The following is a 22,673-nucleotide window of genomic DNA, read 5'->3' on the forward strand; positions in this document are numbered from 1 at the left end:
GGTTGGTAATGTGAAGCAAGTATGATATTGAAAAATTGTGCATATGAAATTATCCGTTTAGCTACATGAATGCTATACTTTTGTTGTGCTGGAATTCCTTGCTCAAAACTTACTAAGCATAAATTGCTTACTCCGTTTCTTTGATCCTCTGTTTTATAGATTTTGGTTCTCCAGCTATCGGACTCGGGATTTTGAAGTCGAAGTCGCCCACACTATCAGAGCCCCCCCCTTTTTGGTACAATTTTGGTTGAACTTCGAAATGGCATGTATAGGACTACCCGTTTGTTGTGGGTCATGGACCCTATGGACTTGTATAATTTTGGATAGCCATGCGAAAATGGCTTATATATGTTTGAGTATAATGTTATAATCATTTGGTATGGATATGGTTATTGAGAGGTGTGGATATGCTTAACAAGGATTGGCCATGGGAATGGTTAATCACTATCATAAATTGTGCTATTTATGCTAAAAGGGCTAGTTGAATCATGGAAACTATGAAATAGGTAAAGTCTACCTTAAAGGCAGATGCTAACAGCAGCAGTGATGTAGATTTGGAAAATCACTAAAATAGTAGGAATGGAATTAAATAGTGAATAAATTATGTAAACAAACCTTGATGAATCTATTTTCATAGGAAAGTAACGAAACAATCATACGGACAGTATGTTAAGAGATATTCAGGTTCTTGTGAGACAGGTCCAGAACGGGTTCTGGATTTCCTGTTCCGACTTTGGAAATTCATTATAAATTAACCAGAGACAATTAGGAGTCAAGCCATATATGTATAGATTCCTCTCTGAGTCTAGTTTCTATAGAAACAAACGGCATCAGTGTTGAAGCCCTGTACAGGGAGATATCCAAGTCGTAATGCACAAAGGTCAGTGTAGTCGATCCCTGTAACATGGGAGACTTTGACTAATAAACTGTACTAATTGGCCCAACCAAAAATTCTAGAAAAAAATATGTAGATGGGCATATAAGTCTAGTTTCAGGGAAAATTTACGGAACTGGATTCCGAGTTTCTGAACTCAAGATATGATTTTTAAAGCGACTAGTACGCAGATTGACAGTGTCTGGGAAATTATTTTTAAAGTCTGTTAACACCTCGTGTTCGACTCCGGTGTCGGTCTCGGGTTCGGGGTGTTACAACTAAACTCTCAATATTAGTTAACTAATAATACTAATTAATACCCATGTACTAATTAATAAACCTATAATTCACTATCGTGCCCATTCCCAAAAATCTCTCGATTTAACTTTTTGTAATGGCTCGATATAAGAAATCTAACCCAAAATCAAATTTTCTAACATTGACAAAAACCGAGTTGTTACATGTAGACTTGATCATGGGTCGAGTCGAGTTCGGTTTGGGCCGAAGAAAAATTTTAGGCCCACTTTTTAGGCTCGGGCCTGGCTCGACCCAAAGAATGGGCCTAAAATTCTACCCAAGTCTAGCTTAGATTAAAAATGCTAAACTTGAGTCGAACCTAACATGCCTGTATTGAATTTTTCAGATTATTATTTTTACATAAAAACAAATTTAAAAATATAATACATTAGAAAAATTAAAATAAATATTTCTCAACAAACTGAAAATATATTAAAAAAATCTTTATACTTAAATAACATAAAGACAGTTGCAATTTAGCAAAGTAAATGCTTCTAAAATCGTAGCAAAAGTAACAATAAAACAGGAGTTATGTTTTTGCAAAACAGTAGCAAAATAGTATCAATATAATAATGAAATGATAGCAAAACAATAATAAAACAACAAGGGAAAAAGTTTAGGCTTATTCAGGCTGGGTTGGACCTAGGCCAAAAAATCCTACTCGAAGCCTGGACAATTTAGAAAATGGGTCTTATTTTCTGTCAAAACCTATTTTTCGGGCCTATATTTTTGCCCAAATCCTCCCACTTTTCAGGCGAATTTTGGGCATGGTTAGGTGGCCCGACCTATGATTAGATCTAGCTACATGCAGTGAAATGGATTATGAGATATGTTCGGGACAGCTCTAACTTTAAACTTTGTTTTAACAATGAGAAACTCAATCTAGTTGGTTATATAGATTGAAATAAGTCTGAAAACATTGAATCAAGAAGATTTACTTTTGGTTACTTAATTTCTTTTGTGGGGGAGTTGTGGCTTGGCAACCTATATTATAAAAATGTGTTGCATTTTTTATTATCGAGTTTGAATTTATTACAACCACCAAAGAATGCAATGAGTGATTTAGATAAACAAAATCATATACAAAACTCGACTTTCCTCAAGAGAGGTTTGTCTTGTTTTGTGAAAGCCAAAGTGCTATTGATCTTGATAAGAATTCCACTTTTCATGCCTAATATAAACATATTAATGCGAGGTATTATTCTATATAAGAAGTTCTTGAGGCTTAGTTGTTAAAGTTTGAGAAGATTTACATTGATGATAATGATATGTATATGTTGACCATGATTTATTGCTCGATGGTTGGTATAATGAAAACCAAAAAAAAAAGAGAGGAAAAGATTTATTGGGGCTTGGGTCCCACTATGTGTGGGAAAACGTAATTACCCATGTGCCCTATAATATAAAAAGTGAGCAAACCTTTTTTGAACAAGATTTTAGTGAGTTTGCAGCAAAAATCAAAATAAAAAGAGAGAATGGGAGAAAAAGAGAATTTTGTTCATCAAGTGTAGTTTTGATCAACTCTTTAATTGAGGATTTATTTGAAGTCCACTTGAGTTGAGTTTTGGGCATGAAAAGTACACGAAGATCTCAATCGTGAGTAATATGATTTTTCATGTGGGTATAATTGTTCGATTTTCTATTTCAAAGTTAGTCGTTTTTAACGTGAAATTTTTAATTTTTTTAAATTTACTTGAGATTATTTATTGATGGTCTTGTTGTGGTTTGTATTGTGATCTTGTTGCACGAATCTAATTATGGTGGGTTTTTGAATGGATTCTCAAGTTCTGTAATTTTTATCCTTTGCTATAAATTGGGTTTTCCATGTAAAATTGTCTCATTTTATTGTTTTTGTTTATAATATTGGGATTGATTTGTAATGATGTTGATATATTATATTATTAAATTTTTCATAATTACTAACTCGTATTTATTGAGAATATAAAAATGCGATTTATGTTTCACTGGAATTGGTGGGGTTTGGTTTCATCCCATCAATTCCTTCGTATTTTCCTCGCTTCCAGTACTCTTATTCTAACCACCTCTAAATTCGGAAATCAAAACAAATAAATTTAAAAATAAATCTTTGAATGGACTGATAAGATTTGAAAGGTTATTGCCCTATATAAGGTCATATTATATATATATAAACATAATTAGATGTACTCTTAATTAGTCAAGAGAGATAAGTGGTCCAATTTATAGACAACGAAAAAGGGTAGTTAGTTTGTAAGCTGTGACATATCTGAAAGACAGGACAAAGATTATCTGTCTTTAGGGCAAGAAGAAGAAGAAGAGGCCCTTATTACCAAATTGAAGAATCAAAGGACATATTGTTGTTATATTTTGAGGTAAAAACAAAAAGTTCAATTAATGGATCGCTCGGTCTCCAACTTTTCAGACACCATCATCTCTTGTAGTAAAATAATAAGCATTGTCATGTAAAACCTTTTTGCAGTATATGTGGAGAACACACACACAAATATATATATTCACACATATATTGAAATCATCATGCATGAATGCGTATCTGGCTTGCTGATTATAGCGTTTCTTTTTATATATAAAATCAAAGCTTGCACACTGAGCCTCCTTTGTTTTCTTTCTTCTGTTCTGCGTGTTTGCACATGTGGTCCCTGCTTTGCACGTGTGTAGAGCCATGCATGGGATCTCTTGTATGGCAGAAAAGGTTTTCAAATGTGAACTTGCAAAGCCTCAAAAATTAAAATATAGGATGCTTGTGTTTTGCCCTCGTTCTCTTGTCTTGGTGTATGTCACAAACTCCTTTCATAACAATAATAAGTAAAATCAAACAAAATTTCCACCTACATATATTTATTATTATTTGAGCCAAATCCAATCATTAAATGAGAGATATGATTATCTAATAATACTCAAATTTAAGATATTTAGTAAAAGAAAATTCAACTCTTTACCAAAGTAGTGGGGGCTGGGGAGGTAGACTCAGCAACCCAAGCACATCTGGTTCAGTTGGTTATTACCGAACATGAATTGAAGAAACATGCTTTTGGAATGGTAAGAAGATGTGGAAAATAGCTTTTCTAATCAATGCTTCTTTTCTTTTTCCTACTTCCAAGGGGGGGGGGGGAGCCAGCCTCAAATGCATGAAAAGAAAGGAGACGTCACATTGGATGTCCCCACCGTATAAATAGTAGGGCTGATCCCATAAGATTCTGTTGGGTCTGTTCCCTTGGAACCATATGAAAAAGCAAAGCCAAAATGTGCACTGTTTCCCAATGGGAACATCACAACACCCAACCAGTAGAAAATGAGACTGCATTTGGCAAAGCCAAATTAGGGTTTTTTTACAAAAATATTATAAAAAAATAAAAATTTACTAAAATATAATCTTTTTTTTTATTTACTAAAATATTATAAAAAAAATTTTATTTATTAAATATACCAAAAAAACAAAAAAAACTGACACAGCCAGATTAGGCCAATGCCGTTGGTGGCACCAATGGTGCCAATGCCATTGGCGGCACCAATGTGCCAAAGGACTAAAATGTGATCACTTGTAGTTTTAAGGACCTGACATGCAAATTTACCATTTTAAATTTTGAAAGTGAATTGCTGCTGTTGTGCGCACTAAAAGTGAAATGTGGCTAATTGCCTTCTAAGCCTTTCTTATTTATTATTTACTTTTTATTCCCTTCAACTCACTTTTTTATTTAATAAACAAGCCCTCAACATATTTTTGTAGTTAAATAAGCTCTTAATCTATAATTTTTACTCATAAAAGCCATTTATTTTATTATTAAAATAAGTATATTTTACCTAAAGTAAAGCTATTTAAAAAAGTATAAATTAATTCGCATTTTATGTATTATTTTCGTAATTTAATGAGAATAGTTTATTTAAAGAATTTACTAAATTTGATGAGAATAGTTTATAATTATACTTTATTTTTTCTATTTGGGTTACATTTATAGGTGATCAGTTTTATTATTACTTATAGTTAAGTGATAATTAAGATACTTAGAATTCTAATTAAGTAATAACTCTGTTTTAATTTAATAAACTATTCTCATTTAATAACTATATTTTAAATTAATAGAAATACCAGGCATGCCTTATTGAAAAACCAGAAGTAATAATAAAACTGATCACCTCTAAATGTAACCCAAATAGAAAAAATAAAGTATAATTATAAACTATTCTCATCAAATTTAGTAAATTTTTTAAATAAACTATTCTCATCAAATTACGAAAATAATACATAAAATGCGAATTAGTTTATACTTTTTTAAATAGCTTTACTTTAGGTAAAATATATTTACTTTAATAATAAAATAAATGGCTTTTATGAGTAAAAATTATAGATTAAGAGCTTATTTAACTACAAAAATAGGTTAAGGGCTTGTTTATTAAATAAAAAAGTGAGTTGAAGGGTATAAAAAGTAAATAATAAATAAGGAGGGCTTAGAAGGCAATTAGCCACATTTCACTTTTAGTGCGCACAATAGCAGTAATTCACTTTCAAAATTCAAAATGGTAAATTTGCATGTCAGGTCCTTGAAACTACAAGTGGTCACATTTTAGTCCTTTGGCACATTGGTGTCGCCAATGGCATTGGCACCATTGGTGCCGCCAATGGCATTGGCCTGATCAGGCTGTGTCAATTTTTTTTTTATTTTTTTGTTTTTTTTGAGTATATTTTGGTAAATAAAAAAAATTTATAATACTTTAGTAAATAAAAAAAGTGATTATATTTTGGTAAATTTTTATTTTTTTATAATATTTTTGTAAAAAGTCCGCCAAATTAAGAAGTCTCAGTTAAGCATTGTTGGGAAAAATTTAGTACCAAAATTTTAGTTTGATTAAAAGGATGACATATCCTTAAAGTGTATTGAAAATTAACCATATAAAAGATGGAGTATTTGGTAATTTTTAAATTTTACTTGGTAAAATTTTAAAAAAATTATCATCAATATAACGAATCCTTAAAACATCTCTTTTTACTGGTTTTGCTTTCGGTTTAAATATTGACATCTGAAACAAATTTTGACCCAAACAATAAATTTTTTAGGAGGATTTAAGCTTAAAAAAAATAACTTTTGGTTGGCTAAAATAATGTCAAGTTAATATAAAAAAAGAAGGAAAAAGAGGAAGAAATATATTGAACACAACAGAGATAGAGGTACAGGTAATTACGGATCGGGTTGTATCAATTCTAGACATGATATTAACATAATTATATTTGTTAAGTTTGGTCCGAAATATGAACTAAAGTTTTATTTATGTTGACTCATATTTATAAATAGTTAACCAAAGTTCATTTTAAGCTTGTCTAAATTACATTTTAAAAATATTAAAATATATGTTTATATTATTTTTAATTTTATATTTAATAATTTTATATATTTTTATTTATTAAAATTTTATATACAATCATCTTAATATTTTTTAATGTTTACATTATATTACTATAGATTTAATTTTTATATTTTATAAATTATATAATATATAAAAATAACATAATATAAAATATTACAAACTTAAATAAAATTGGTCGGTCCAAGCTCGAGCCTTGAATATTTAAGCCTGACTCTAAACTATATTTTAAACAAGTTTAATTTTTAGACCCAAGCCTATTTTTCGGGCTTAATATTTTTTTCTAAATTCTCTTAAATTTTAGACGAATCTTTGAGCTCATGCATGTAGCTCGACCCAATAACAAATTTAGGTGACAAATCACACAATGAAATGTAAGGAGCTATAAGTAGAGGTTAAGAGGTTTTTAGTCTAGTCAAGTGGAAGGAGGAAAGGAGGAAGAGTCTAAAAAGAATAAAAGAACCCAAAAAATAGGGGTATTTGTAAATAAGGATGATCCTCTCTTAACCTAGAGTCTTGACGCATACGTGGCACAAGTTTCATCATAATCGACTACTTCGGAGGCATAGGAGTCTTTTGGCTGAGCAATGATGAGACCAAGACAAACAGACTAGGCGAGGTGAGTTCCTTGAGCTGAATCTTGACTATGTGAAGTCTGGCATTGCTCATGACAAAGTCTCGGTGTTGATGTTTCACAAGGTTGTGGTGGCGGGACCCACACAATGAAGTGCTTATAACAAACGGTAAATTATACCAAAATCGTTAAATCATTAGTAAGTTTACATATTGATTACTCAATTTTAAAAAATTATAAAATGGTTATTAAATTATTCGAAAGTTTTTATTTAAGTCATCGAGTTGTTAATTTTTTTTAAAGTCCAGCTAGCAAGCTTCAAATGACGATTCAATAATCTATACAATGGATCAGTACCGATCGACTATTTTAGATCTCAGACAATCTAACAGTCAATATTGGAGAACGAAGAAGAAAGTTATTTGGATTTTGATTTGTAGATTCTTGATATTTAAAACTATTTTATAAAAAGAAATTGAACGATAGAAGAGAAGGGAAATGAAAGATTTCGATTGGTGCAGGCAATGTGAACAGGAAAGGTCATACAACAGTAATTTTAACAATTCAATTGCTTGAATGAAAAATTTTGAATTGTTTGATGACTATTTTATAACTTTTTGAAGTTAAGTGATCAAAATGTAAATTTTCTGATAGTTTAATGACATGGGTGTAGTTTTACCCTTTTAACAGAAAACAATGTAGAAAACAGTAGCAGCAGATATACATTATGTATATTGTCAAATGACATTTCATTTATCCAATAATGGATATAAATGGAGATCCAGTGATCCGAAGGGAACATAAACCCTACTGAATGCATGGCCGTAGGAACCAATCCTGGGTTTAGAAAACTCTTCTAATTCAGTCTAGGACTATATATATTAATATGATCTTCGAGACAGTTGGAACACTTCTGGGTTTGTGTAGGATAGCTTTGACTTCTTAAGACCCACGTTTAAAAGTGATCCATGGATGCCTGCACCAATAAATGCTTCTCTTTCCACACAAGGGATCAAATTTCAGAACATTGTACCTCAGTCAAATGACCCATTGCTGCTTAAGAGCCATGAAAGTTATTGACATGCAAGTAAAAAGAAAAAAAGAAAGAAAAGAAAGAACAGATTAAATGAAATGAATTTAGCTGCATTTAGCAAGATTCTTATTTTACTTTTGAGCTAATTGCATTTAAGTGAACCCTAAAATGAAGCCTACAAAAGATAAAACAGTCATCAAATATGGTGAAACATTGTAGTCGCACTTTGATATCCTAGTGGTACTAGTTATAAGATACCAATAAAGTAGAAAACAAGCTGAAGTCAGCATTCAGTACTGATCAGGGCATAGGGATAGGGTTTAGGGTTAAAACAGGGTTTCATTTCATAGACTGATCTGAATTATCCAAAACAAGGAAAGAGGGGATTTATATGAATGAGAGAGAGAGTTAGACCATACCCTATTTCTTAACGGTCAGTAAGCATTTTCTGAAACAGAAACCACAGGGAGAGCTTTAAAAAAGATATGGAACTGAGTCACTGTCAAAAATTAATACTACATATAGTAATTATAGGTTTGTTTTCCTAGCTCTTTTTGGTTTTTTTATGATTTGCAGGATATAAACAGCTAATTGCAAATGGGTGGTCTACGCAATGACTTAGGGGGGCAGGTTTTGGAAACCAAAAAATAGGCTTATATTAGCCTACTTACTACTAATTATTTGTACAGTGTTTGTGAGAAGTTAAGCAACTGTTCATATGGGGATGAGTTTGTCTGTTTGAGACTTTCTTTCATTGATTGGGGGATGAGACACAGTTTTACTAGCATAGATGAATTGTCTGTAGGCTGTAGCTTAAGAGTTGTTTTTTGTATAGTTACTTATTTGCTACAGTGTTTAAACTCTATTCTCTTCACTGAGCAAAGAGGAACAAGTGATTGTACCTATCCACGTGTGTAGACCCCTTTTCGCGCTGTTCCAAACAAACGAAGCAGGCCCAACGGTTCATGGTCCTGTTAGACAACCGTACAATAAAGGGTTGTGTATTGCGTGTCCATTGCTTGCATGTATAATTTTCAGACCTGGTATACTGACATTGACAAGGGATATACAGTTTGTATGTTTAGAATCCTTAGTGAAAAAGAAAAAACAAAGGTGGGGAAATGCAATGTTTTAATAACATGCTAACATTCGACTTCCTAACTATAAATTAAAGGACCCTTTTGCTTGTTTCATGGACGACATCTACATCCTCTTGCAATCTCACTCCCAAAGCTTCTCTCCTTCCTTCATTTTCATGGATGCATTTAGAGGCATTACGGCTTGAGCTTCGAGACACTTTTTCGAGGTTTAAATTAATCCTTCTACTTTGGTTATGTGCTTCCCCCTCACCTTAATCCAATGGAAAACATGGCATTAACTCAGTGAGGACATTGTTCTAGATTTAGTGGTATCCCTGAGAAATGAGACAACAAAATAGTGCCTTGATTACCATTGGGTCCCTTAAGGCTGGAAGGCTTACATTAATATATACTGTAAGTGTTGTACTAGAGGGACTATTTAGACCTCATTGAACATTGATTCCCATTCCCAACATTCATATTTCTTTTCTGAAGTAAATCCATATTTCAATCTTTGGTAAAAAAGAAAGTAAAAGATGTGATTAAATTTATGAATATTTGTTTCTTTATGATTGACAGTTCCCTCAGTGGAGGCAACAATAATTTCAGTACTTCTGTTCTGTTTTACCCCCATGGCCATGGCTGCACTATACGAAGATTCTCCTGACACAAGAAAAGAAAGAGCACAGTCACAGAAGGAATGCTCATAAATGCCCATGGAGAAAGATGACAAGTTTTCATGGATGCCAAGATATATGTTTTAATAGACAGAAAATATTCAGGACAGGAACTAGAAAGAGAAATTCATGTTACAAAAGGAACAACAAAAACCCACTGGGAGAGAAGAACACGACAAAGGCTAATGTACTAGGGATTTATGTGGCTAGTTCGAGCTCTCCCGCCACTAAGTACCAGTGTATCATCGTGCACTACTAATTGCTTTATAAATGCAGATAACTAAACATTCATCTAGCTAATGGAAAATTGGAGCAACATTTATATGCATAAAAGCTATGGCCAAATAAAGAAAATATAAAGTCATATACATTGCTCCCACTAAAACGAGACCAAAGCACTGCAACAGTCTATCAATGATGTACAGTCAATAACAGTTTCTATGTGTGCACGAACGGGTGGTGGGTGTGGAATTGAGGGAAGGGATGATAGAAAGTAAAGATGAAAAGAAAAAGCATTGCTAACTAAAAAGAGGAAGTTATCTTCAAAGAATGTCAGCTTTAAATCAACTAAACTCTTTCCTTGGTGTATGCATACCCTTTTATCCTTCTTACCCACGCACATCAACGGAGCAAAAGCATCCCCCTAGGTTTTTCATGAAACAAATCATTGTGGATCTCGCTGTTCTTGAAATTTGAATTTGTGTTATTACATTTATAAGAAAACTCCTACTATTTTTATTACATTAATTATGGCAATCTAACTCCAAATTCATTGTAGTAGGATTCTAGTATTTCCGGCCTGTTAAAATCTTTAAATTGACAAATTAGAGCAGAAGGCAACTTACCATAAATAGCCTCAGAATATGTTTGAATGAGGTCTCCAAATCAATTAAAGTCAAGTCCCCTATTAAAACCCTTGAAATACCAACTTCAATGTAAACCATACTGTCCTTCAAGTAGAAAGCATTGTATTGCATGAGCCAAAATTTTTTAGTAGTGCTAATTGCATGTCCCAAATGTAACACAATTGCAATTGGGTTGTGCAACTTGCAATATTTGTTGACAACTTTTTGATAAAAATATTGGACCTTTTTCATACATATCTTAGAGGATTTTTGGTAGTAATGGGTCGGACTATGTTAAATTTGATTCTAGTAAGGACTCATTTAAAGACTTTTAATGTGATTGAGTTTCCTTAATTTAGGAGATCCTTCTTATAAAAGAAGTTTACTCCTAGAAGAACTACATTATTTTGATTCCATATTGAAGACCTACTTGAGCTAATTTCAAGGTGTTTAAAGTTCACATTGATTGAAGTTTTGCCAAACTCATATATGCTTATTTAAGAGGATGCTTGTTATTGTGATTAAAAACGAGAGATAGAGAGCATTTATTTTGTTCATTGTGAGAAACTTATTTTAGTGTAAAAATCATTTTAAAAGCCTATCCTTTTAGTTAAATTTGTAATAGCTTTCAAGGGGAAAGTCTTAATGTCGAAAGTGACCTAGTTGATGTCACTACACCAAAACAGGTTAAAGTGCCGCAAAAAGTGCAGCTGTTGTCAACGTCGCAAACGCCGTTATAGAGCAGGGTCTTTAGCGGCGCTTTCTCCACAAACGCCGCTATAGAGCAGGGTCTTTAGCGGCGCTTTTTCTACAAACGCCGCTATAGATCAGGGTCTTTAGCGTCGCTTTTTTTACAAACACCGCTATAGATCAAGGTCTTTAGCGACGCTTTTTTACAAATGCCGCTATAGATCAGGGTCTTTAGTAGTGCTTCTTTTACAAACGACGCTATAGATCAGGACCTTTAGCGGCGCTTTTTTTAAAAATGTCGCTATAGATCAAGACCTTTAGAGGCGCATTTTTTAAAAACGCCGCTATAGATTAGGACCTTTAGTGGCGCTTTTTCCACAAACGCCACTATATCTCAGGACCTTTAGCGGCATTTTTTATAAACGCCAATAATTTTAGCAGATTAGTATAAAATTTTCCATATTTCAGTCCTTCTGTAGCATAAAAACTAACCAAAAGTAATAAATCTCAATAACATTTAAAATTAAACGAATTATATTTAATATAAATATCAATAAATGATATATAATTTATATTATTCGTACAATAATGTTAAAAGTTACAATGGTAACAATATTTATACGATAGTCTAAGATGGCGAATGTTGCGACTGCTGAAACATCTTCATCATATTCTGAAACTGTTGTTGGAGTTCGTTGTACTTTCTCATCTACTCTGCTTCCCTCGCTGCTGCATCAGATTTAAGTTGTGCCTGGAGTTCTTCATATTTTCTTTGAACCTCAGCTTCTCTTGCTGCTGCCTCTGCTTCCCTCGCTACAGCCTCTGCTTTAAGTTGTAGTTGGAGCTGTTCATATTTTCTTTGGACCTCAACTGTGGTCGCTTGCATCTGAGCCATCTGGTCTCTTAATCTCTGAACCTCAAGTTGAGACTGACTCCCGGAAGGCATGTATTGGTGTGAGCTAGATCCAAAATATTGGGTTGGGTTAAATAAAAATCCTTGAAACCGAACCTGTCCATACCTTTCAGGACCCAAAACTTTAGTAATAATCCTGTTATCAATGTCGTCAATATGAACAGAACTATCACTCGAAGCAATCGTTTCGTACTCCGCCTTTTTATCCTTTAGTTTCTCCTAATAAATAAATCAAATAGTTAGGCAGGCAATACATATTATAAAAACAAATGCAACATAACTTAACAATATCTGCATTACAAACAATGAATTAAACCATTAGAAAATAAACACTATAAATATTTATACTATAGTCTTTTCATTAAGTAAAGATACCAAAATTTCTGCAGCTTTAGAAGTCATAGGAGATCCATCTTTCTTCCTATGTGTAATGTCAAAAAGCTAAAGGCGTCCAACTTTTTGACCGGACGATAGTTCCTACAATATAGTAGTAAAAATATTATTTAATGGAAAGTAATAAATATTTGACACTATTAATATATTCAAAGTACCTCGGCCTTAACTACACAAGTAAAACTTTTCGACCCAGCAGTGTGAGTGAATTTCTGTTTTTCCAACTCGTTCACAATCCTACATTATGAAATTATTATTACGTATATAGTAGATACTATAAATCGAAACAATTATAAGAGTTTAGAAGTACGTAATACCTCTCCTTTCTTTGAATTCCAAAATCTAACCGCATCTTCCCATTGGTACCTCAGCATTCCCAGCAGGACATTTTGCAATTTCTCTTCGAGGGTTGCTTTTGTCTCAAAATAATCTTTTTTTAAAGTACTTTTATGGTCTCTCCATCTTTTTTCCAATGCCTTCTTTACATAAGTATCTGAGACCTCTAAAGCAAATTTCGCCTACAAAAAACACAAGTTAAGAAAGTAAATATAAATGAAACTTAAACCCCAAGTATTATAAATGACGTTAACGTTTTGTTACCTTAATATTATCGAGAGCTTGATTTTTGTTACTATCAGGCATTTTATGCCATGACTCGTAGTTGATAGGCAACATATTTGCATTTCGTGCTAAGATGCCCAAATAGCCTGCTAAAAGTCGAGCTTCTGATCCAATAGGCTGACCAAAACTATTTCTACATACTTTGACACGTTCGACTGGATCTAACTCGTATAAATCTTTAAGTAGCGTACGTCCGCGACCTCTGCGCGTTCCACCACTTTCAGCTGAAAAATGGTATATTATAGTATAAGAATTTGAAAAAGACATCAACAATAAGTCAACAAGCATGTAAATTAAATGGAAAATTACTTTGAACTTCTGTAGGATCGTCAGGTGTAATCGGAACATTCGAAGATCTAATAGCAGCCTGTGGTTCACTACTTGTTTCTTCCGAGTTTGGAGTATTTTGAACAATGCTTAGAGCTCGCACTTTTTTCTAGGCATTTTCTCTGCAACACACATAAAATATTTGAAAATTTAGTAACTAATTACAACAATAACAACACATATAAAATAGTTGAAATAATAAGGGTAATATTTGAATTATGATATTACATATAATTAAAAAATCGTAAAATCTTACAACATTATAATTCGTAAATATCTTCATTTGTGTCCTGGCGAACCCATTGAAATTGTGTACTAGTACTAGGGATATTTTCATTTAAGTTTTGTTCTGGAAAGGGCAAAGTTCCTGATCCGTCGTCGATGTCATCTCTACTTCCATTGCCCATGTCAAACAAGTCTCTAGGGATGTTACGGAGTACAACGTACCAACCCTCATCAGTTGGATCTTTTGAGTAAAAAACTTGTTTGACTTGAGAAGAAAATACATACGGCTCATCTACCAATTGTTGAGAAGAAAATACATACTGAGTAATTATAAATGTTATGATAAGTTATTATTATTTTTTCGGGAAAGCTTAAATTGTTTATAACCCCGAACAAACCCATCAACAATTAGATGCTCGTATACAACTTCACGATAATGCCAGTTTATGTTGACACACTTCTTACACGGGCAAAGAATCATGTTCTCTTGGCTTGCATATTGAAATGCAAAATTTAGAAAAGTCTGTACTCCATTTCGATAACTGTCGCTTGTCCTTGACAAATTCATCCAAGACCGGTCCATATCTTAATTGTGTAAGTTGTTCAATTATAACTATAAATGAGTTATGTAAGTTATCATATGATATATATTTATGTATTAGGTACGTTATGTATAATATTTAAGTTGTGTATTATGTATTATGTACGTTATGTATAATATTTTTTAAGTTGTGTATAATGTAAGTTATGTAAGAAATGTATTATGTAAGTTGTGTATAATGTTAGTTATGTACTATGTAAGTTATGTGTATTATGTATTATGTATGTTATGTATAATCTTAATTAAGTTGTGTATTATGTATTATGTACGTTATGTATAATATTAATTAAGTTGTGTATTATGTATTATGTACGTTATGTATAATATTATTTAAGTTGTGTATAATGTAAGTTATGTAAGAAATGTAGTATGTAAGTTGTCTATAATGTTAGTTATCAAAGTTATGTATTATGTACGTTATTTAAGTTACATAAGTTGTGTATAATGTTAGTTATGTACTATGTAAGTTATGTGTATTATGTATTATGTATGTTATGTATCATCTTAATTAAGTTGTGTATTATGTATTATGAACGTTATGTATAATATTAATTAAGTTGTGTATTATGTATTATGTATGTTATGTATAATATTATTTAAGTTGTGTATAATGTAAGTTATGTAAGAAATGTATTATGTAAGTTGTGTATAATGTTAGTTTATGTATTATGTACGTTATTTAAGTTACGTAAGTTGTGTATAATGTTAGTTATGTACTATTTAAGTTATGTGTATTATGTATTATGTATGTTATGTATAATCTTAATTAAGTTGTGAATTATGTATTATGTACGTTATGTATAATATTAATTAAGTTGTGTATTATGTATTATGTAAGTTATGTAAGAAATGTTAGTTATATATCCATACCATATATGGGGTGATATATTAAAAAAATAGGTTTTATTAAAGAATACATGTACAATTATTTTTAAAATTATAAAATTTATTGACAATAAAATTCAAATATAGGTTATATATCCATACCATATATAAAAATTTTAAATATATATATATAAATTTTAAGTAATGTAATACATTTAAGTAATGTAAGTTATAAATTTTAGTAAGTAATATATTTAAGTAATGTAATATATTTTAGTAAGTAATGTAAGTAATGTATTATATACTTAAACTTTAGTAAGTCATGTATTTAAGTAATATATTTAAGTAAATTTTAGTAAGTAATGTATTTAAGTTATGTAATATATTTTGGTAAGTAAGGTAAGTAATGTAAGTAATGTAATATATAGCGGAAAATATGTATTTAAGTAATGTACGTTATAAATTTTAAAATATATATATTAATAATTCATTGACATTCATTGATTATTAAACATTAACATTCAATCAATTAATCACATCTAACGTCGATAATTACACCTCTGGTCTTGGAGATTTTAAAACATTAATTACTAAGCAATCAGAAAAATATAAAGGACCAAAACATGAAGTAAAACATTCTGTTAAATCGGGTAGCCCATTTTTACAATGTATATAGAATATCAAAATCTCGTGTCTAAGAAACAAACAGCAGAGAAATAAAAAACTCATTGAACAAAACAGAACATACATGTAGGAACTCGGTGTGAAAGGAACTTTTTGTTCTCCATGTGTTCTATATCAATGTTTGAATATGTGTCGGGAATCCAGATATAGCTGTCAGACGGATACTTTAGGAACAATCGGAGAATGAAGAAATCATGTAACATAGTTTAACATTGTTTAACAACTACAGAGCTAATTACAGAGTGCTGGAAAATCGATTACATTCTAAGAAAATTACTTTCAACAATTTTTACTACAACATTCCGAAAAATTTTAAAATATATAACGAATGAAGAGTAGCTTACCTAAATACGAGCAGTAAAAAATGCACAAAAATTTCCAAGCCATTCAAATGTTGATAAAAATAAAATCAGCAAACTTACCTAAATACGAGCAGTAACAAATGGTTAATCCACAATTTTCAGTTCTCCTTTCTTTAACAGTTGGGCAAATGCAGTGTTACTCCTAGGGAACAAAACATGAACATAAGAACACTATAAATATTTTTAAGGGCCCTTCAACAATTAGAAGAACAAACTAGAAAACAAACACAGAAGATCGGAACTTCTTCCCAAACCCTAGACATGCAAAAATTCCCAAATTCCCCAAATTCCCAAACAAACTGGTACAAGCTTGGTGATTGAACTTGGATCCTAAACCCCAAATTCCCAAATTACACTGAACCAAAACCTTAAATTAAGATACAGTGTTTCGAAAGAAAAAAGCTTACCTTTTAACCACAAATTCTGCAGGTTTGATAGTATCCTCTCAAGATTGACTCGTACGTTATGCTTCGTTTCTGATGATTTCTGAGTTCTCCTCTCCCTTTTTTCCTTTGTTTTTTCTCTTTCGTTTTTACCCCTTTCGTTTTCTCCTCTGTTCTGTTTCTGTTTGTCTTCTACCTACTGAGATATAGAGAAAATTATAAGTTAAAACACGGTACAGAAACGACGTCGTTTCGCGAAAAGTTTAAGAAACATTTGTGGCATTTTTTGCAAAAACGCCACTAAAAATTAAAGTTCAAACCGAAACGACGTTGTTTAATTAAGCTTTAATGCACAGTTCTGGCGTTTTCTGTAAAAACACCAGTAAAAATTAATTTGCTTAAGCAAAACGGGGTCGTTTAGACAATATTTTAAGGCTTAGTTTGGATAGGCGGTGTGTTTAGCTCCGGAGAGGTTAAAAACAGCGGTGGCGGTGAGATTAAGTACTGTAGCGGTGAGATTGGATACTGTAGCAGTGAGATTAGAAACAGCGGTGGAGTGTGTGTTTGGATTCAAACGCAGCTGTAGCGGTGAGGTGAAAATAGAAAATGACTTTTAAGGACATTAGATTGAAAATAATATATAATCGAAGTTTTTAAAATTATTTAACAATTACAAAATTAATAAAGAATTAAAAATTATTACAATTATATTTATTTGTATTGCTCTTACAAAAATACCTTTTATGTGTATTGCGCTTACAAAAATATTGAATATAAATATGTGTTAACGAATTAAAAATCCACGTCAACTAAGCAAAGTTTAATCAATAGATGTGTTTCTTATTTTCTTTGAAAATATATATACCTTAACCAAATATCCAATATTTTATAAAATAATAAATATTATTTTGAAACTGTTTTATATTTTTATATTAAGATTAAAATTCAAAATACCATAAATTTTTATATTTTAATTTATACCATCTACTCAGTTGAAAATAAGAAAACTTGATTAAGCTTAGAAGCTACTAGAATCAAGCATTAAGAATTCAAGCTTATTTCCAAGCATAAACCCACACAATTTGCAATTTCAAGCATCTCATTTGAAGGTATAAAATCAAAATGTAAATAGAAATGAGAGAGAAATACATCAGTCAAGCATATTCACAAGCTTAATTAAATAACACAAAATATCTTTCAAAAGGTTTGGGTAAAGAGTGTAAAGATCAATAACTGAATTCAAATCATTCAATCAAGCTAAACTTTAATATCAATTCCATTATCAATGAGGGATTGAACCACAGCTCTGATTTTGCCTTCGAATTTGTCCCTCTCCCTGGGAGTATAAAAAGCTGTATACACATCGGCTTCTCACGCTCTCTCAGCTAATATCTGCCCGATTGCCAAGCAAGCTGGAATGTCCGATCTGGATCTCAGTACTGCTTTAATGTCTTTCGAGTTTGTGCCTACGACTGCAACTTGATTACATGTCACCCTATGTGTGACAAAAGTGGAAACAAACCGCTTCGAGATGAAGACATCGAGTGTAAATGGTTTCATGTAGGCTTCGGTCCGTTGTTTAAATGAGACATGCTTGTTCGGATTCTTCGACTTTTTTCCTTTCTGATAAGTGTATGGCTTGCTATTATCATCATCAAGAAAATCCTCTACCCCAAAAAAAACTTCTTGGTGAACAATGAACCTGTACAAGGGAAAAAGTTGTATAAAGTCTGCAACTCTGAACTTCACAAGCTAATGAAGCAACACTTCGGCACCAGTGGGCCTCGAACCCAAATAAAGGGATAATATCAAACTATACACTTCTCAATATTTGAGCATTCAACAATAAACATGAGACTATAAGGAAATCATGCATTTTGACCGACAAAAGAAAAAGAAAATTTTGCATGTTTTGCGGATAAATTGGACTACTCTTTAGACTTCATTATCAAACACACACATATATACATATTGCACCTTAGTTCAACAAGCCAATGCTTTTATTTTTTGCAAATTGCATCTTAGGCATATAAGCATAGATTGATAATATGAATTGGACAGATGATGGGGTTGAGATTTGATGCAGATTAAGCAAAAAGAAATAGGAAGAAGGAATGAAGCAGGTATTTTTCTGGAAAAGTAGAACCTTTCAACTAGATTTACACAACTTCCTTCCAATTAACATATCAAATAAATGAACAGCTTATATACATCGTCGAACTAGATTTACACGATTTTCTTTGAATCAACACGTCAACAAAACAAAGATGCACGAACAGAGCTTATGTATTCCCTCTCTCATCTTTCAAATTTTCTTCTCCACCATTTTCAAACCCCTAATGCAGGCCATACTTTACTTTAAGTTTGCCGTATGGGTAGATGTTACATTACTAGCATCATAATTTCTTCAACAAGCACGTGGTCAGAGCCCTAGGCTCCGAGCACATGACTTCATGTTCTATTTCACTCTCCACAGGGTTCATTTTCTCATGGTACTACTTTGCTATCGAGGAGCATTTAGCCTTATTTCAGTCAACACCAGTTCAATTCTTTTATTCATCAAACCAATATAAATGGTTTTCTATCACCTTACTCAACTTTGAGATGAATTTCATCATATCTAACTACATCCTTAGTCTTACATCTATCTTAACATTTGTGTCACGGCTAGACTAGTGTTTTGTATATATTGCTTCTTGTTACCCCAACATTCCTTACCGTATAGCAAAGCAGGTCTCTTAGAACTGTCCTATAGCAAAGCAGGGCTCTTTTTGTCATAAGTCTCCACCTTTAATCCTATAGTTAACATCTCCATTAATCTCTCCTATCTTTCTTATTTATACTGCCCCTAGGTACTTAGAACAACTGTTGACAATCAAATTGCTTCTTCAAATAAATGTACACAGCTATAGACTCGATTTTCAATCTATACTCAATTGCAGTTATATATTGCAAAAAAGAAAGACACTAGAAGATGCAACTAATATTATACAACAATATTTGTTCACAAAAATTTAGATTTGAATCAATCAAAGTGTGATGAAGCTATAGTATACAAACAAATGAATATTTGGTTTCCAAACATGTAAAAAAAAATTGTCATACAAAAAAAGCATACTTGTGTGTTAATCCAAATTAAGGGAAAAAACTGGCAAGAATCAAGCCTCTTCTTTCTTTCTCAAGGTTGCTGTAAAATAATAGGTATAATAAAAAAACAGCTAAGAACAGGATTTAAGAGTAATCAAAGAGTTTGATGAGATTCAATAAGCAATGTATTTAGCATAATCTGAACAGCAGCTTCATAGATAGCTCCATCATAATGCATGCCGTCAGATGTACAATGCAGGCCACAATTCCAAGTTAATGACTGAGAATCCAACAAAAACAGCATAATTCATCGGCTAATTCATTAAAACAGCATAATCCACAATTCCACAATTCCAAGTTAATGACTGAAAACCCAATAGATAATCTATAATCTTCATCGGCTACTACACTTTCTCTCAATTTGATGACAATCAGCATAATTCATTAAAATAAAAATGTTAGAAATCAAAGAACGACCATCGCCTTAAGCCAAGACCCATCGAAGAATTCATGGTAGATTTGCATGAGAAAGAGAGAAAGAGAGGAAACAAAACAAAATATGCTGAGAAGAGAAGATGAAGAACGGAAGAAGAAAAAGGAATGAAGAACGGAAGAAGGAGAAGGGGCCTTACCTGGATGAAGGAGGAACCGGAAGAGGTCCTTGACCAAACTGATTTGCAACTAAAGGGGAAGGGGAAGGGGAAGGGGAAAGGAGAGAAGAAGGGTAACCAAACATCAGAAAAGCCTGAACAATGCAATGGGTAAAAGAGGAAAAGAAAAAGCAACTGAAGTTGCTAAATTTTTCCTGGAGCAAAAGGCTCCAGTCTGAAATTAAACCTCCGGTGAGGTGAAATGCATTTTCAACGCACTGAAGAAAGCTTTCCAAATAGCCTTGCGTTTAACTAACGTTTCAGCTGTAATTTTTTTTAGCGTTAAAAAACCAACGCACTGAGATGCAGTTGCATCCAAAGGAAGCCAATATTTTAAGTCATTTTGCAGCGTTTCGTGCAAAAACGCCACTATAAATTAAGAGAAACGGCGCCGTTGGATTAATTTAGAGAAAATTCTAAGTTAAAAAACTAGTACAGAAATGGCGTCGTTTAGACAAAATTTTAAGACAATTTTGCGGCAAATCCTGGACAAACACCGCTATTGCTTGTACATTTACGGCGTTTTCTAAAAAGCGCCACTAAAATTTAAAGTTCTAATCCGAAAAGGCATCGTTTTATTAAGCTTTAATGCACATTTCTGGCATTTTCTGCTAAAACGCCAGTAAAAATTAATTTGCTTAAGCTAAACGAAGACGTTTAGGCAATATTTTATGTCACTTTTTGTGGCGTTTTGTGTAAAAACGCGACAAGAAATTAAAAGAAACGGCGCTATTGAATTAATATAGAGAAAATGCTAAGTATAAAAGCGTGTACAGAGACGACGTTGTTTACCAAAAATTTTAAGACACTTTTGCGGCGTTTATTGAACAAACGTTACTATAGCTTGTATATTTGCAGCGTTTCTAAAGAATCCCCACAAAGAATTAAGGTTCTAATCCAAAACGACACCGTTTTGTTAAGATTTAATGCACATTTCTGGCGTTTTCCTTTAAAACGCCACTAAAAATTAATTTGCTTAAGTTAGACGTCTATGTTTAGCCAATATTTCAAGTCACTTTTGCGGCGTTTCCTGAAGAAACGCCACTAAAAGTTAACATAAACGGCGCCGTTTAATTAATATAGAGAAAATGCTAAGTTAAAAATCGTGGACAGAAACGACGTCGTTCAGCCAAAATTTTAAGTCACTTTTGTGGCGTTTCTTGTACAAACGCCGTAATTGCTTCAACATTAGCTGCGTTTTAAAAAAAAAAGCCACTAATTGTTAAAGTTCTAATCAGAAACTGCACCGTTTTATTAAGCTTCAATGCACAGTTCTGGCTTTTTTTTTTAAAAACGCCACTAAAAATTATTTTACTTAAACCAAACGTGACGTTTTAAATAATTAACTCTAAACTTTTTAAGTAATATTTATAAGAATTATATAAAATTATAAATTTTAGGTTTTCTTGTCTTTTTTTATTGTATTTTTATTTCATTTCTTATAATTTTGTCCTATATATATATCCAAAATAATTAATTATACATATATATATCCATCCATACATATATCAATACTTTTTTAAACTTATTTATTAATTCTATTTAAACTAATATTAATTAAATATATCAATTGGTTTAGATTAAATTTTTAAAATATATTTTAAAAAAACTAATTACTCTAAACCTAAAACCTCGATCTAACCCCAAAATCCCTAAACCCTAAATCCCTAACTCTCAACTTTTAACCCTTAAATCCTAAACCTTAAATCCCAAACCCTAAATCCATACAAGTGTCCACCAAGCATTGTTATTCCATTAACATATGTAAGTGTCCACCAAGCTCTGGTTCTTATTCTATTTATTGATTTTTTTCTATTTCTTTAAGAATTATTGTTTTATCGTGGTTTAATGTGGTGTTTTATTAATTATTTCAGATTTGGTTGGTTAATAATTTTTATTTATGTTCAAAAATATAAGAACATATTTAAAATATAAATTAAAAAACTAATTAAGATCTAAACACTAAGTCCATAACTATTAGCTTTTAACCCCTAACCCTTAACCCTAACCCCTAAACTTTAAATCCCAAACCCTAAATCCATACAAGTGTCCACCAAGCTTTGTTATTCCATTTACATATGTAAGATCTAAACCCAATACCCTAACCCAACCCGCCTAAATCCCTAGCTAAACCATAAATCCCTAACTCCTAACCCCTAACGTCTAACCCAGCCCCTG

General features: G+C 32.0%; 1 protein-coding gene across 1 annotated transcript; it reads right to left on the bottom strand.

Annotated features, from left to right (window-relative positions):
• Window positions 1–17,921: 17,921 nt before the first annotated feature.
• Window positions 17,922–20,726, bottom strand: LOC107918519 (uncharacterized). Its single transcript, XM_016848091.2, has 2 exons — window positions 20,478–20,726; window positions 17,922–18,460 (listed from the first exon to the last, which is right to left on the bottom strand). Exons 1-2 carry the CDS (start codon window positions 20,579–20,581, stop codon window positions 18,130–18,132), a joined length of 435 nt encoding a protein of 144 aa, XP_016703580.2. The 5' UTR covers window positions 20,582–20,726; the 3' UTR covers window positions 17,922–18,129.
• Window positions 20,727–22,673: the final 1,947 nt, after the last annotated feature.

Source organism: Gossypium hirsutum, chromosome D13, assembly GCF_007990345.1.
Source record: "Gossypium hirsutum isolate 1008001.06 chromosome D13, Gossypium_hirsutum_v2.1, whole genome shotgun sequence".
NCBI classification, from domain to species: Eukaryota; Viridiplantae; Streptophyta; class Magnoliopsida; order Malvales; family Malvaceae; genus Gossypium; species Gossypium hirsutum.

Coding starts and splice junctions, on each gene's coding strand:
- LOC107918519 (XM_016848091.2), bottom strand. CDS start 20,581: ATGTTTGGTTACCCTTCTTCTCTCCTTTCCCCTTCCCCTTCCCCTTCC. Junction 18,461..20,477: donor CCGGTTCCTCCTTCATCCAG/GTAAGGCCCCTT, acceptor TCCCTTGTACAG/GTTCATTGTTCACCAAGAAG.